General features: G+C 42.5%; 1 protein-coding gene across 1 annotated transcript in view; it reads left to right on the top strand.

Moving 5' to 3' along the window:
* LOC147020979 (uncharacterized) overlaps positions 1-16187 on the top strand; it is a 192273-nt gene extending 176086 nt beyond the window's left edge. The window contains exon 2 of the mRNA XM_085890755.1: positions 11984-16187. Within this exon, the coding sequence (XP_085746881.1) occupies positions 11984-11992 (9 nt within the window). The 3' untranslated portion in view covers positions 11993-16187. The remainder of the gene's footprint in view (positions 1-11983) is intronic.
* Positions 16188-17254: the final 1067 nt, after the last annotated feature.

The raw sequence follows: 17254 nt of genomic DNA, 5'->3' as shown, positions 1-17254 counted from the left end.
CTCTCACCCCTGGACCGATTCCCGTGAATTTAGCCGGAGACAGGAGAGCCCGTTTTCCTGTTCTCCAATACCAGTGCCGCGAGGAGGGCGATGAATTTGTATCGCACGACCTGACACCAGTGTTGCAGATTTCGCGCCCGCCGGCGTGCTGACGGCCACGTAACTCGAATCGCGGCACGTCGCCCACCGGACGGACAATCCAGTCGTGACCCTCTCGGACTAACGCCGGGAACCAGTCACGGGTGGACCTTTCGGTCTCACCGCGATCGAGCCAATCAGCCCCCGCGTGGGATAGGGTTGCTCGCCAAATTCGACCTACCTAAGTACCCACGCGGAGGGTAGACCGGGCGATCGCGCCTCGCCGCAGGTCGACTTCGGACACGGGCCACTTAAGCGACCCGTTCCGTACTATCAGAATAACCGAGCGGTGTTATCGTCGACCTCGACGGTTCGATTAATTATCGGGCGTATTCAGCCCACTACCAACCCTTTACGTGAAGCAAGATGAGGATTCAATGGAGGAAAAGACGAAGCGAAGCGGGAGAACAGTTCAACAATAAAGCACATTTATTCGCGGCACACGGGAAGCACACAAATACAATTCCACCAAATGCACACAAAAAAAGAAAACACAATTCCATTTACACAAAAAGCAAATATAAAAGTGAAAACACAGTGCAGAGCTAATACCGACTACCGAGCACACGGCAACACTTATACAATTCTACTTCACAGACGGCGCCGACAACACATACCCAAAACCAAGGAAAGAATACCCTCAAGAATGAGGCGGGCCTGAGGCCGAGACCGGGTCGCGCCTACCCGTCTGGTGATGAGACGCGGAGCGGCGATGGCGCCTCACTCCGCGGGCCTCGCGGACAGTGCCTGGCAGGGGGTGGGAAAGGGGCCCCCTTGGTCGCACTATCTCAGCGCGGGGGGAAACAGGAGGCGGTTGCTGATGCTCGGGGTATAGAGGATCTTTATTATCCCTGGTGTGCGTCTCCACCTCGGCCAGGTCGCGCTGCCGGCCTTCCTCGGGCGTGCAGCTCCCGGCACCGTCGCGAGCACCCCCTCGTCTGCCTTCGCCGCTGCCGCCTCTCCGCCTCTGGACTCTCCACCCTGGACTCTTCTTTGGGCTCTCCTCGTTCGACTCTCTTCAGCTTCTCCAGCTACTGCAGGCTTCGGGCTCCAGACTTCCACACTGCTCTGACTGACGAACACGGTCCTTTTATCCCCCGTAGCTTCGCCTTTGACCCCCTCCCTTTGACCTTTCACCTCGCTCCCCATTGGCCCGAGAAAAAGTGGGCGTGAAGGCTTTTTGATCCACAAATTTGCATATATCGATCTTTCTGGAGGCGGGGCCAAATCGCCCCTCGCTCACCGATTGGACGGCAAAAAGTGGGCGTGTGTCGTTTTTGATCCGTTTTTGAAGCACAAAATCCGTGATTTTGTACACGCTGTTCAACGTGCGCCCTGCACGAGTCCAACACCGGTACCCACAGCGGGGCAAGAACGGTGGCGATGCTACGGTTGCGAGGTGTGACGTGAAGGTCGTGGCGGTTGTGGTGAAGCGGCGTTGTGGTTGGTGGTTGATGTTGTGGTTGTGGTGGTAATCATGGCGGTTGGTCCAAAATAAAGATAGTAAAAGAAAAACGGCTATCCTGAAGAGTCGCAGCTCGCATAAATGACATGTATTCCCACTAGACAACGGGTTTGGGCCTAACTACACATGCACTTACCGAGATACCTCACCTAAGGGACCTGAATGGTGGTTTGCGAATTTGGTAACCACAACAATATATATATTTTACGTTTTTTTTTTTTCTCTTCTTCCAATTCTGTCTTTTAAGGCTTTCAGGTTTGATGACATAGAAAGAGGGAGTAAGAACTTTCTTGATAGGTTTAAATCCCAAAGAGTGGTAGCATTTCAAGTCTTCAAAATAAACCCAACTTTCCAAGTCTCCAAGGTAGTTATTTAAACCATCAAGGCAGAACTCATTTACTGATTTTTTCAAAATTTGTGAGTCTCCAAGGTAGTTCCCATATTTAGAACCATCTTGGCAGAACCCTTTTCCTGAGTCTCCAAGGTAGTTATTTAAACCATCAAGGCAGAACTCATTTACTGATTTTTTCAAAATTTGTGAGTCTCCAAGGTAAAACTTGTATTCTGGCTCATCAACGTATAACTTGTTCAGTGGGTATTGTCTTGATAACTCACAATGAGTACTATTGCTGTAAAACTCTTTTTCAGGATTTTGCTGGTCTCCAAGGTATAACTCTTTGGTTGGGTCATCAAGGACGAACTCGTTCTGTGGGTCTTGGTCGCTCATAAGGTCTTCAACCAAGCCAACAATTTCGCTCCAAGTTGTAGCAAAAGCAGTATTTTGATTTCGTATTTCAGACACAATTTCCTGTGAGAGAAAATAATAATGTATTAATTAAGTTATTTAATTATTAAATGAGTATGCTTCAATCAAAGTTTGAAAATAGGAAAATAAAAATCTTACCTCAACAGATAAGAGGTTTGAATCCAGTTCATCAACTTGAAGGTTTAGTTCCATACAAGACAGAGAGTTCCAAGGAACCCCAAAGTCATCCCACTCAAGGTCTTGCTCGTTCTGTAGGTCTTGGTCGCTCACAAGGTCTTCAACCAAGTCAACAATTTCGCTCCAAGTTGTAGCAAAAGCAGTATTTTCATTTTGTATTTCAGATACAATTTCCTGTGAGAGAAAATAATAATGTATTAATTAAGTTATTTAATTATTAAATGAGTATTCTTCAATCAAAGTTTGAAAATAGGAAAATAAAAATCTTACCTCAATGGATAAGAGGTTTGAATCCAGTTCATCAACTTGAAGGTTTAGTTCCATACAAGTCAGAGAGTTCCAAGGAACCCCAAAGTCATCCCACTCAAGGTCTAGGTCGCTCATAAGGTCTTCAACCAAGCCAACAATTTCCCCCCAAGTTGTAGCAAAAGCAGTATTTTCATTTTGTATTTCAGATACAATTTCCTGTGAGAGAAAATAATAATGTATTAATTAAGTTATTTAATTATTAAATGAGTATGCTTCAATCAAAGTTTGAAAATAGGAAAATAAAAATCTTACCTCAATGGATAAGAGGTTTGAATCCAGTTCATCAACTTGAAGGTTTAGTTCCATACAAGACAGAGAGTTCCAGGCAAGCACACAGCACACCATTGCCAGCAAAAACAAATGTTTAAAATGGAGCCTGGGCTTGAAGCTTTTATAGGGAAAGACTGGTGGGTGTGGTTTCCTTTGGAAATTCCCTGGGCAAGCCTAGGCAAGCCTTCATTGGGAAATTTTTCAAAACCATAACATCCTGTAATTTTCTAGTGATTTCTTTGTGAGTCAGAGATGAACTGGAAATGATGTAAGAGTGGGCGGGGCTTAGCAAAGTGGGCGGGGCTTAGAAAAAGTGGGCGTGGCTTAGAAAAAATACCTCACGAAAAGTGGGTGGAGCTTAGCAAAAGTGGGCGGGGCTTAAAGAAAAGTGGGCGGGGCTTATTGAATACCTTGTGGAAAGTGGGCGGGGCTTAGCAAAAGTGGGCGGGGCTTAAAGAAAAGTGGGCGGGGCTTAAAGGAAAGTGGGCGTGGCTTATTGAATACCTTGTGGAAAGTGGGCGGGGCTTAAAGAAAAGTGGGCGGGGCTTAACAAAAAAATAACCTGTGGCTCAGGAGGTGGTCAAACAAGAGCATTAAGAGAAGTTTATCATTTCGTAATGGCATAAAAGGGGTATCTTCAAAAATATAAAGATTCAAATGTTTTGTTTGTCAATATTTTAGATGGGGATTATTGTGCAAAGAAAATTAAACTATTGAAGGAATTTGAGAATGAACAAATCTTTATAGGTTCAATGAGTGAGCTGTTCAACCCCCAGGTGTTCAATTCAATGAGGTTCAACCTCCAGGTTAAAAGGGGAGACAAATAAATATACCTTGGGATAAAAAGGGGGTTTATTTTTAGGGAAAAAAAAGGGAATCGCTGAAAATCCCCCATTCATTTACATGGGGAAAAGTGAGCCAGAACCAGTATTCTTACCCTACTCGTGGAGGTGAGGTGTTTTTAATAACATGGTGGTGAGGTGTTTTTAATAACATGGTGGTGAGGTGTTTTTAATAACGTGGTGGTGAGGTATTTTTAATAATGTGGTGGTGAGGTATTTTTAATAACGTGGTGCTGAGGTGTTTTTAATAACATGTTGGTGAGGTGTTTATAATGATCTGGTGGTGAGGTGTTTTTAATAACATCGTGATGAGGTGTTTTTAATAACGTGGTGGTGAGGTGTTTTTATCCCCCACCGCATGGCGGAAGGGGGATATTGTTGTCACCCAGGTCGTCCGGCTGTCCGTCCGTCCGTCAACATTTATAGCTGTGAGTGCGATAACTCATAAACTGTTCGCCATATCGATTTGAAATTCGGGTCACACATGTACCACCTGAAAAGGAAGAACACTTGATTTTGGGCGTGGCCAGATCCAAGATGGCCAACTGGGGCGGCCATCTTGTAAAAATGTTTTTTCGCCATATCGATTTGAAATTTGAGTCACACATGTACCACCTGAAAAGGAAGAACCCAATTGATTTTGGGCGTGGCCGGATCCAAGATAGCCGACTGGGGCGGCCATCTTGAAAAAAAGTTTTTTGTAATAAATGGAAAACCGCTTATCTGATTTCAATTATTTTTGGTGACTACGTTCCTCACCCCTGGGGAACTTTTTCGAGATGATGACCAAATGGTGTCTTGTTTCCAATTCACCTCCCTCATTATATGGAATATGTATGACCTTTTTCATTCAATGGCGGGGGATTCCCCATCTCTGATGGTATATTTAATCATGTATCAGTGAGGTGTTTTTAATACCATGGCAGAGGTGTTTTTATCCCCCACTGCGTGGTGGAAGGGGGATATTGTTGTCACCCAGGTCGTCTGGCTGTCTGTCCGGCTGTCCGTTCGTCCGGGCGTCAACATTTACAGCTGTGAGTGCGATAACTCATAAACTGTTCGCCATGTCAATTTGAAATTTGGGTCACACATGAACCACCTGAAAAGGAAGAACTTTATTGATTTTGGGCGTGGCCCAATCCAAGATGGCTGACTGGGGCAGCCATCTTGAAAAAAATGTTTTTTCGCCATATCGATTTGAAATTTGGGTCACACATGTACCACCTGAAAAGGAAGACCCTATTGATTTTGGGCGTGGCTGGATCCAAAATGGCCGACTGGGGTGGCCATCTTGAAGAAAATGTTTTTTGTAATAAATGGGAAACCGCTTATCTGATTTCAATTATTTTTGGTTACTACGTTCCTCACCCCTGGGGAACTTTTTCGAGATGATGACCAAATGGTGTCTTGTTTCCAATTCACCTCCCTCATTATATGGAATATGTATGACCTTTTTCATTCAATGGCGGGGGATTCCCCATCTCTGATGGTATATTTAATCATGTATCAGTGAGGTGTTTTTAATACCATGGCAGAGGTGTTTTTATCCCCCGCTGCGTGGTGGAAGGGGGATATTGTTGTCACCCAGGTCGTCTGGCTGTCTGTCCGGCTGTCCGTCCGTCCGGGCGCCAACATTTACAGCTGTGAGTGTGATAACTCATAAACTGTTCGCCATGTCAATTTGAAATTTGGGTCACACATGAACCACCTGAAAAGGAAGAACTTTATTGATTTTGGGTGTGGCCCAATCCAAGATGGCTGACTGGGGCAGCCATCTTGAAAAAAATGTTTTTTCGCCATATCGATTTGAAATTTGGGTCACACATGTACCACCTGAAAAGGAAGACCCTATTGATTTTGGGCGTGGCTGGATCCAAAATGGCCGACTGGGGTGGCCATCTTGAAGAAAATGTTTTTTGTAATAAATGGGAAACCGCTTATCTGATTTCAATTATTTTTGGTTACTACGTTCCTCACCCCTGGGGAACTTTTTCGAGATGATGACCAAATGGTGTCTTGTTTCCAATTCACCTCCCTCATTATATGGAATATGTATGACCTTTTTCATTCAATGGCGGGGGATTCCCCATCTCTGATGGTATATTTAATCATGTATCAGTGAGGTGTTTTTAATACCATGGCAGAGGTGTTTTTATCCCCCGCTGCGTGGTGGAAGGGGGATATTGTTGTCGCCCAGGTCGTCTGGCTGTCTGTCCGGCTGTCCGTCCGTCCGGGCGCCAACATTTACAGCTGTGAGTGTGATAACTCATAAACTGTTCGCCATGTCAATTTGAAATTTGGGTCACACATGAACCACCTGAAAAGGAAGAACTTTATTGATTTTGGGCGTGGCCCAATCCAAGATGGCTGACTGGGGCAGCCATCTTGAAAAAAATGTTTTTTCGCCATATCGATTTGAAATTTGGGTCACACATGTACCACCTGAAAAGGAAGAACCCTATTGATTTTGGGCGTGGCTGGATCCAAAATGGCCGACTGGGGTGGCCATCTTGAAGAAAATGTTTTTTGTAATAAATGGGAAACCGCTTATCTGATTTCAATTATTTTTCAATGGTGGTTGATTTTGGGCGTGGCCGGATCCAAGATGGCCGACCATCTTGAAAACAAGATGGCTGACGGGTGGCCATCTTGAAAAAAATGTTTTTTGTTATAAATGGAAAATCGCTTATCTGATTTCAATTATTTTTCAATGGTGGGGGATTCCCCATCTCTGATGGTATATTTAATAATGTGATGGTGAGGTGTTTTTAATAACGTGGTGGTGCGGAGATTTTTAATAACATGGAGGTGAGGTGTTTTTAATAACGTGGTGTTTTTAATAACATGGTGGTGAGATGTTTTTAATAACATGGTGGTGTGGTGTTTTTAATAACATGGTGATTACGTCGCAGTGAAGTGTTTTTAATAACGAGGTGTTTTTAATGACTTCGTGGTGAGGTGTTTTTAATTGCATGGCGGTGAGGTGTTTTTAATTGCATGGGGGGAGATGTTTTTAATAACGTATTGGGGAGTGGTTTTTAGAACATGGTGGTGAGGGGTTTTTAATAACATGGTGGTGAGGGGTTTTTAATAACAGTGTTGAGGTGTTTTTAGTGTTGGTGAGGTGTTTTTAATAACATGGAGATGAGGTGTTTTTCATAACGTGGTGGTGAGGTGTTTTTAATAACATGGTGGTGAGGTGTTTTTAATAACGTGGTGGTGAGGTGTTTTTAATGGCATAGTGGTGAGATGTTTTAATAGCATGGCAATTACGTGGTGGTGAGATGTTTTTAATAGCATCGTGGTTACGTGGTGGTGAGGTGTTTTTAATAACGCCTTGGTGAGGTTCTTAATAACGTGGTAGTGTGGTGTTTTTAATCGCGTGGTGGTGAAGTGTTTTTAATAACGTGGTGGAGAGGTGTGTTTAATCGCATGGTGGTACGTGGTGGTGAGGTGTTTTTCATAACATGGCAGTTACGTGGAGGTGAGGTGTTTTTAATAACATGGCAGTTGTGTGGAAGTGAGGTGTTTTTTGTTACATGGCAGTTATGTGGAGGTGAGGTGTTTTTAATAACATGGCAGTTGTGTGGAGGTGAGGTGTTTTTAGTTACATGGCAGTTATGTCACAGTGAGGTGTTTTTAATAACGTGGTGGTTATAAATGACGGTGAGGTGTTTTTAATGACATGGCAGTTACGTGGTGGTGAGGTGTTTTTAATAACGTGGCGGTTTATGCAGCGCTGAGGTGTTTAAAATACGTGCCAGTTACGTGATGGTGAAGTGTTTTTCATAATGTGGCGAAGTATTTTTAATAACGCTGCACTGAGGTCTTTTAAGTTTTATTTTATATTTGTCATGACAACACAGCAACTTGCGTACAACTCACGTAAAACGAGCATTTGCCTCAGTAGCGATGTGTGGTGAGGCAAGCGTAGCGAGCCGATCCACACGAGAATATATCTCATGAGGTACGGTCGTACTCCATTCGAGGGATGATACGGGGAAAAAATGTCTGCCCATTCAAATGTGTACACAATGATACGCTCATAAATTCATTAAGAGCGATGTCATAAGCATTTCAAAGCCATAACTTTTATTCAGGAGCATTTTCTGAACGATCAACGATCAAAAAGATGCCAAAATACATCGTTAAAGTACCATATTAGGACATCGCTAAATCACCAATTTCTACTTCTTCTCGTTGTTCCCCTCAAACAATGTGATACTGCAGCCCAACCTACCTCAATAGCTGCTGAAGCCATGATGTTGATTTCAACGTGAGAAAGTCACTTTGTCTCTGGGCTCGTGCACGCAACCCAAAATTTAAAAACATATAAAACATTAATCGTTTAATTACGAAAATAAATCAAACGTAAATGTGGACTCGATCAAACCAGGCCAGGATTGTGGGAAGGGGGAAATGGAACCCGGACAGAACCATTCCAAAAGCGATACATATCCAAACCATCCTCCAAATCATCTGAAACAAATACCAAAAACAATTTAACGACATTGATGGATTTAATCCGTACCAAAATAATAAAATATATAAAACATTGAAAATAAATAGAATGCTCACAACCCGTGAAAAGTGTCAGCGCCATAAGATTGAGGTTACGTGACCAGCGCTCTCTTCTTTGGCATCACTTGGCTTACTCCCGTTGCTGATCAAGGTGGTTTTGAACGTGTCCCAGATTTAAAAAGCCAAACAAATGTTAAAATGACATTTTGTGTTTCAATAAACTGCTCCAATCGGTAACGGGAGTGTTGTGGAAAGACGTTTCACAGGTATTCATATATGGTGTCCGGTTTAATATCCATCCGAGGGACTTCACACACAATGATTAATCACCCTGCATGTGAAACACCAGGATGACAGTTTATAGCTGGGTCGTGATTCGAACTCAGGCAAGACAGGGTAGAGGCAGGCGAGTGTGTGACGGGACATCCAGCTTAACATCCATCTGAGGGATGGCACACACATTGATGAATTACCCTGCCTGCAGCAGGCATGCACATTCTCTCGGCTGCTCACTCTGCCAACAATTTGGGTATTACTATACATAAAGTCGGTTATATTTCAACACTTTGATTTGCATAATTTTGATATGTAACAAGCCTGGAGGCGACGATCGTTCACGGGCATTATTGAACAATGCCACGATAGGTACAATTGAGTTAGTGGAAGCTTTTGAGGAAGCCCTACCGTAAAAACCTATCTCTTCCGTCACAATTGACCAAATCAAATTGGATTTTTTTAATATGTTTTACTTATGGACATTACGCACAGCTTCTCGGAAATGAAATTTCGAGAAACAAATCGAAAAAAAAAAAATGAAAATAAGTAAAAAGTTCAAGTGGGCGTGGCTCCGCCCACAAGGGGCGTGGGACGCCCCTCATACAAAAAGACACAACTAGACCATGATATCTAGCTTGTGTCCAAGTTTCATCAAGATCGCATCAAACGTCACGGAGCTATGCTCTGGAGAGAGTCACAGACAGATAGACACACAGACAACGAAAATAGTGGTCACTGCTGGCGCCCGTGAACCAATAAAGTAACGACAGGTAAATTCATGTTTTAAGTTTTGACCAAAAATAATTGTGAAAAACAGGCAGACTTGATCTTCGTAAGCTTCCTCAAACCCCCACCCCGAGTTCTTCACGTTCCCAAATAAACGATATTTGTTCTTGAACGTTATTGTGAAAAGGAAAGTGCTGTAGTTACTATGATAAAGTTTACTGTTGAAAACTATCACACAAAAGGTGAAAAAACACGATCGTTTTTCGTTCTAAATTGCATGCAAACGCATCACGGAAATCTCCTTCACCCAGCATCGAGTGCTAACCAAGATGACGTCTGGTAGCTACACCACTCTCTGTGTGTTGTGAATGGCAGAGCTTTCTATTTATTTTCAGTTCAGTGGTGCTAATCCACATGGTGGACTGAGACAAAAGCCAGGATCGAGCTGATGGAGGAGGGGGGTAGGGAGGGGTAGATGTACCACTAGCCAAAATTAATAACATATTTGGATTAAATCCAGGGTTTATTTGAAGGAAATTTTACAACTGCACAAATCTTTGAGGCAGGTGCCATGGCCCTGAGGCAGGAGAAGCATTTGTAATGGCTATTTTTAAACATTTTATAGATTTCAAGTTCCTTTGTAGTCTTTGACAAGGTACACAACACAGGATTTTTCACTGGAGTCTATAAAATTAGTATCATTAGCTAAAAGTATAACCGTAAATATCCAAGTGCATTCAAAACGCGCAGAAATTTGGAACAGCCTTGCTAACTACTCAATGTCTCATTATAAATATAAACTCAGTTTTTATTATAAATTTTAGTACTGCACAAATTGATTTCGAACTGCACAATTTAGCCTTTCCACAGTAATGGGTAACCATTGTGTAACATACATAGTCCACATTAAGTGTGTCCAGTTTATCTTGCAAATGAGGGGAAATAAAAGACTGACCCCTCCACCACTGGAATCCAACAGTAAGAAGATAACCTCACCCAGCACAATTTATTGATGGGGTGTTCTGTCTTCATTAACAGAAATGTCACAATTGTGACATGGACATTCAAGTTGTTGGCATTACCACAGTAGTTATTTTTTTTTCCAATCAACTGAATATTAATTTTAGGTTGTGGTCAAGAAATGCTATTTGTCATATATATATATATATATATATATATATATATATATATATATATATATATATATATATATATATATATATATATATATATATATATATATATATAGCGTAGGCTCTCGTAGTGATGATTATTAAACGACCTCTGACTGGCTGAAAGCCTGCTGTAACAAACGTGACTTTGGACCGCAATCTGAAAGCCAGATTTTTGTACAGCTTTTACGGCGATATGGACTTACCACTAAGGTTGTCCTTTGTTACACATTTGTCATTTAGGTTAAGTTATGTTCTCACAAAAATAACAAGACCGTATTTTTAAAGGTTGTGCATCTTGAACATTTTGTTTCTTTCATGACGAATTGACCGACAGCATAATGTTTGTTACTCTGTTTTCAACCCCCCAGCATTCACATTGAAGTATATTTTTGGCAAATTCAGGGTGTGGGATATCATAACTAACGTCTTTTTACACATATAATCTAAACCAGTCTCAATCAAAAACGTATGTGTTCATATAAAACTCTTGGTAAATCTCTAGTTTTTAATACAACACTGAAGACAAAGATTTATTCCCATCACGGTGAATAAAATTTTATCTGCACGCTTTAATTTCAGGACAATATTGGTTTTGCTATAAATAGTATATATCTACATTTATATACACCTAAAAACATGTCAGTGGTATTCTATGGATACTTTAGGAATTCTGTGATAGCTCCTGAAGATAAGACCCTTAAATGTAGCATATTATTGTGGAACAGCCCAAGTAGGGGTCTACTGCACGTTAAAATAAACCCTGATTAAATCCATCCCAAAATAACAAAATATAGAAAACATTCAGCATTTTATTACTTTAAAAAAAAAATTGCAGAAACAAGACCCAAAAACATTTTAAGAAAAATCTAAAAACAGAGAGCTAAATCTCAAAAAAACAATCAAACAAGGTTGGAATGACACCACATTATGACACAACAATCCTCTTCTGGTTTTGTATCACGATATCTTTTGACGTTATTCCATCACAGTCCCACAACAAAAGTAAAATGTTTTCACCCCTGTTTGTCTTTGAGTAGGATATCTTTTCAAGTTGATGACATATTCGGGCAAAACTTGGTGGCGTGGTTGGGTGTGTGGCAAGGACGAATTGGTTAGATTTTGGTGAAGATCTGGATCAGAGAATTTTTTTAATGTGATTCTTCACCATTGAGAGATGGGGCCAAAACGATATATAACATGATATTTACTCTCGCCGAAGGAGAGGGTATTGCATTTGGGTTTGTTTGTTACTTACGAAATCTAAAGATTTCGGAAGTTTTTTGATCACTTCCGTTTCTGTTTGTTTGTGTGTTTGTAGGCACGATAACTCGAGAACGGAAGAAGCTACCAATGTCAAATTACACCACGTGATTCAGGAGGGTGATGGCTAGCGCTGATTAGATTTTGGTCAAAATCAGTCAAAGGTCAAGGTCATAGTGAGGTCAAACATAATTCCGTAAATTCATGTGGAGAAATGGAGTATTTTTGCTTCGCTCGACGTTACAAGTTCGTTTTTACTTCGATTTTAATTTTGTCTTCGGTTTTTGCGATCGCTTAGGACGCTTAAAACTCGGTTGTCGAAATTCTGGTAAAAATCGGATGTTTTGGAGACGTTTTAAGATTATATAAAAAATATTTCACTCGACGCGTCACGGGTCGTCACGTGCTGCAGTGCGCTCGAGCAGACTTGTTATTGAGTCACGTAAAGTTTTTCCGTGTGCTTGCTGACGGTGTTTTCGATAAAGATGGTGTTTTAAAGTCATTTTTTTATCCCAATAAAGGTTATCGTCGCATGCCTGACTCGCTGAGCCGTCAGATTATGTAAAGATTGTTGGTGGATGGCCGAATATTACGGTTTTGTGACTTTGATAAAATAATATGAAATAATTGCGTGGAGAAATGGAGATTTTTGCTTCGCTCGACGTTACGAGTTCGTTTTAACTTCGATTTTAATTTTGTCTTCGGTTTTTGCGATTGCTTCGGACGCTTAAAACTCGGTTGTCGAAATTCTGGTAAAAATCGGATGTTTTGGAGACGTTTTAAGATTGTATAAAAAATATTTCACTCGACGCGTCACGGCTCGTCACGTGATGCAGTGCGCTCGAGCAGACGCGTCGTTGAGTCACGTTAAAGTTTTCCGTGTGCGCGCTGACGGTGTTTTCGATAAAGATGGTGTTTAAAAGTCTTTTTTTATCCCAATAAAGGTTATCGTCGCATGCCTGACTCGCTGAGCCGTCGGATTATGTAAAGATTGTTGGTGGATGGCCGAATATTACGGTTTTGTGACTTTGATAAAATAATATTAAATAATTGCGTGGAGAAATGGAGATTTTTGATGGTTTGGTACAGAATCATCGTAGAAACTTCTGGTTTGCATTGCTACCTTCTCTGGAGATAGCTTTTATTAGACAAGGTCAGAAGTCAAGTTGACGATTTCGTAAGTACCAGTCTATGACTGCTTGTTTGTTTGTTTGTTTGTGCCCACAGAACTTTAGTGTTTTTCTCTGCAACTGCTTGTCAGATTGAAAAGAAATTTTCACCATTGGTGTGACTACTCATGTACAATGTTTCAATGATAATTGTGATGTCATAGGTCACGTGGTGTGGCAGCCTTGTTGCAAAATGGAAAAACTTTGGACCTCTATATCTATGAAACCGCAAAGGAAAAAATTGAAACTTGGCACACAGCAAGTACTCCTCATGGGGAATAAATGTGATTTTTTTTTTAATGACATCATAGGTGCCTTTGTTATCACGTCATAATTGCATATGTAGAAAGCTACATCTGATCAGTATTAAAAAAAAATTTGAGGATCATCTTGGGATAAAATGGTCCCCAGAAAAAAATAACTTGATGACGTCATCGGTCACGTGATTTGGCAGCCATATTATTTTTGTCTTTTTTCAAACCTTCAAAAATCTTCTCTGAAGTGGCTGAACAGATTGAGGCGAAACTTTACACACATGACCACCAATCTATGAGGAACAAACGGTTCACATATGACATCATAGGTCACATGGTTTGGCAGCCATATTGGATTTACCTGAAAACCTATAAAAAAAATATTTTTCTCCAGAACAGCTGGACAAATCGAGGCGAAACTTTACACAAATGTTCCCCAAGCCTTGGGTGTACAAGTTTGTTCAGGAATAATTGATATAAATTTCAACTTGATCGGACACATGGTCTGGCATGCAGAATAATTTAAATTTTTTTTATGATCTGAGTTCTTTTTAATTTTTTTTGTTGTTGTTTGAATGAGTCTCATTTGGCTGTGCCTGGATGGGTTTGAGGGTAGAGGAGTTGCAGCTGAAATGTGAATCCTATCAAGGTTCCTCCTGATGACTTCATCTTTGCTTTTTGCTTGTTTGGCTTCCTTCTGATGACTACAATGCAGGACTGCACCTGTTTGGCCTTCCATTTGATTTGAATTGAATTAATTTTCATCCCATTATAAATTCAATTGAATAATAATTTTTTAAAAACATCATGAGTGAGGTGTCCAATTAAAGTGGGACGTCTTCGTACCCAGTCATCACTGCCTGCAGTTATAAAGTGGCAGTAGTAATTATGTCTCTTATTAATTACAAAACACACCAGTACACAAATGCCACACAAAATACACCACACAAAACAAATCCTGGCAAGGGTCTGCAATCGCTGATTGTTCTTTTTCTTGTTCAAAAAGTTATGGACAGATTATGACAAATCTTGGGGGATGAGTTTGGGAGGTGACAACAACAAACCAATTCGATTTTGGTTCAGGTCTGGATGCAGATCCGTCCTATCGGTGGGATATAAAACGTAAACTGTTGAGCCTGGCGGAGGTATGCGCTCATTCCGAGTGCCGTTCTAGTTTTATTTTAGATTTATATACGAATGTATTCTGCAGTAATCAGACAGCCCAGACATTTTAGATGATGCAAAGCTTACATATTTCTAACATTGTGTGTTAAAAACTGATCAAATGTATTATTTTTATAACAAGATGAAAGCTCGTACGTACAGTATATCTGTTTTTAATAGTATTGTGGGAATGACTTCAGCGGCTAACTTTCCGCAGTACTGTGCGACCTCGCTATTTGCGGACCCCGTGTATTCGTGGCTCATAAAGTGTGACCTGCTTCTACATTCGCGCTTTGCATATTCACCTTTTTTATTTTTTATTTTATTTTATTTTATTTTTTAAACACTTCAGGACTGGTCTTTGATATTCCCCTGGGAAATTGTGAATCGGCCAGCATCACAGCATTACATTTTTAAAAAGGTGAAAAAAACGGATCCCCTTAACTTCGGCAAAATAAGCTTACTGTCCTTCCAATCATCAGCAACGTCATGGAATTCATCATCGCAGTTGAAATACTCATTCCTTTTCTCCAACAGCCTCCTCTCAGATCATGAATTGTGATTCAGACCTGGTCACTTTACCTTGGGCATGCTGCTTCTACTCTCCTCACAATGGTGGAGAGCCTTAATATCAGACATGAGATCAGGGCCGTCTCTCTGGACATATCTCAAACTTTGGATACAGTCTGGCATCCTGCCTTGCTCTCCAAACTGTCTGCCTATGGAATCCAAGGCAAACTCCATTCTTGCATTACTGATTTCCTCCACTCTTGTAAACAATGTGTGGCTCTCAACGGAACCCTTTCATCTCCTCTCCCTGTCAAGGCTGGAGTACCCCAAGGCAGTGTTCTCGGCCCCATATTATTCCTAATCTTCATCAATGATCTCACTGACTCTCTGGAAAATCCTCTATCTTTGCTGATGACTCCCCTCTCTGCCATGACATCTTTCATCCTTCTGACAAACAGGCAGCAGTCTCTCCTCTCTCCTCAGACCTTCCCAAAATCACAAACTGGTCAAACACAATTTTGCTTATGTATCCCCCGTGAATAGTGGGGTCCCACAGGATAGGGTGTTATCTATATATTAATACTGAAGGACCAATTTTGTGCTCCTCCTAGCGGTCGCGTCACGTTTTTTTTGGTACTGTGACCTAGACTGAAAGAAACTTCGTACCTGTAAGAGTGCATCGCACATAGTGGCAATAGTTATCCTTCAACTCTGAAGCAGAATAAACACTTTTCGTTTTACATTTGTTTCCATGGCGACATGTGACGTCACCCCTGAGAGGCGTCAGGACGTCATGACATCATCGGTCATTCGCTGACGTCATTACATCTGTCGTCGACAGACAGTCACCGCTGATAGGTGTAAATTCCACTTCTCGAAAATAGCGTCTGCAATGTAAAAACCTCTTCTGCATTTGCTGACTCCCTCAGAATGTGAATTTGACACAAAAAATGCAACAAGAAACATTGTATCTTCTATATATTAATACTGAAGGACCAATTTTGTGCTCCTCCTGGCGGTGGCGTCACGTTTTTCTTGGTACTGTGACCTGGACTGAAAGAAACTTCGTACCTGTAAGAGTGCATCGCACATAGTGGCAATAGTCAAACTTCAACTCTGAAGCAGAATAAACACTTTTTGTTGAGACGGGGGCGAGGTGTGAAGACACGGGGGCAGGGAGTGAAGAGGCGGGGGGAAAGGTAAGCAAATTTTTTGGCGGGGGTAAGCAAATTGAAAGCGGGAGACGGGGGGAGTGGAAATGGTGTGGGGGATGAGTGGGCGGAGGCTGAGGTGAATTAGGTGGGGTTGAATGTGAGAAGGTGGATAAGGGGGCAGGGGCCTGGGGGCAAGTGGGGCGGGGAATCAAGAGACTGGAGGCGGGGAGTGAAGAGGCGGGGGCGGGGCCGGGGTAATTAAATTTTTGGGCGGGGGTAAGCAAATTGATGGCAGGGGGTGGGAGGCAGGGGCGGGGGATGAGTAGGCGGGGACAAGCACACCCTGTCCAATCCATGTCCCTCGAGTGAGGGTGGTTGAATGAACGGAATCCGTCTGTGACGGGGTTTCGGCTAGTCTATATATTAATACTGAAGGACCAATTTTGTGCTCCTCGCGGTCGCGTCACGTTTTTCTCGGTACTGTGACCTGGACTGAAAGAGACTTCATACCTGTAAGAGTGCATAGCACATAGTGGCAAGAGTCAACTTTCAACTCTGAAGCAGAATAAACACTTTTCGTTGAGACGGGGGGGCGAGGAGTGAAGAGGCGGGGGCGGGGGATGAAGAAACTGGGGCAGGGATTGAAGAGGCGGGGGTGGGGGATGAAGAGACGGGGGCGAGGAGTGAAGAGGCGGGGGCAGGGAGTGAAGAGGTGGGGGCAAGGTAAGCAAATTTTTGGGCGGGGGTAAGCAAATTGAAAGGGGTGGAATGGGGCAGGGGATGAGTGGGCGGGGGCTGGGGTGAATTAGGCGGGGTTGAGTGTGAGGGGGTGGACAGGGGGCGGAGGGCCAGGGGCAAGTGGGGCGGGGAATCAAGAGACGGGGGACGGGGAGTGAAGAGGCGGTGGCGGGGTTGGGTAATTACATTTTTGGGCGGGGGTAAGCAAATTGAAGGCCGGGGGAAATGCGGCAGGGGCGGGGGATGAGTAGGAGGGGGCAAGCACCCCCTGTCCAGTCCATGTCCCTCGAGTGTGGGTGAGCTGGTGAGGGTGGTTGAATGAACGAAATCCGTCTGTGAC

The sequence above is a fragment of the Eptatretus burgeri genome, chromosome 8, assembly GCF_056783735.1.
Source record: "Eptatretus burgeri isolate ZD-2024b chromosome 8, Ebu_testis_v1, whole genome shotgun sequence".
Taxonomy (NCBI): Eukaryota; Metazoa; Chordata; class Myxini; order Myxiniformes; family Myxinidae; genus Eptatretus; species Eptatretus burgeri.
This window is presented reverse-complemented; position numbering and strand designations above follow the sequence as displayed.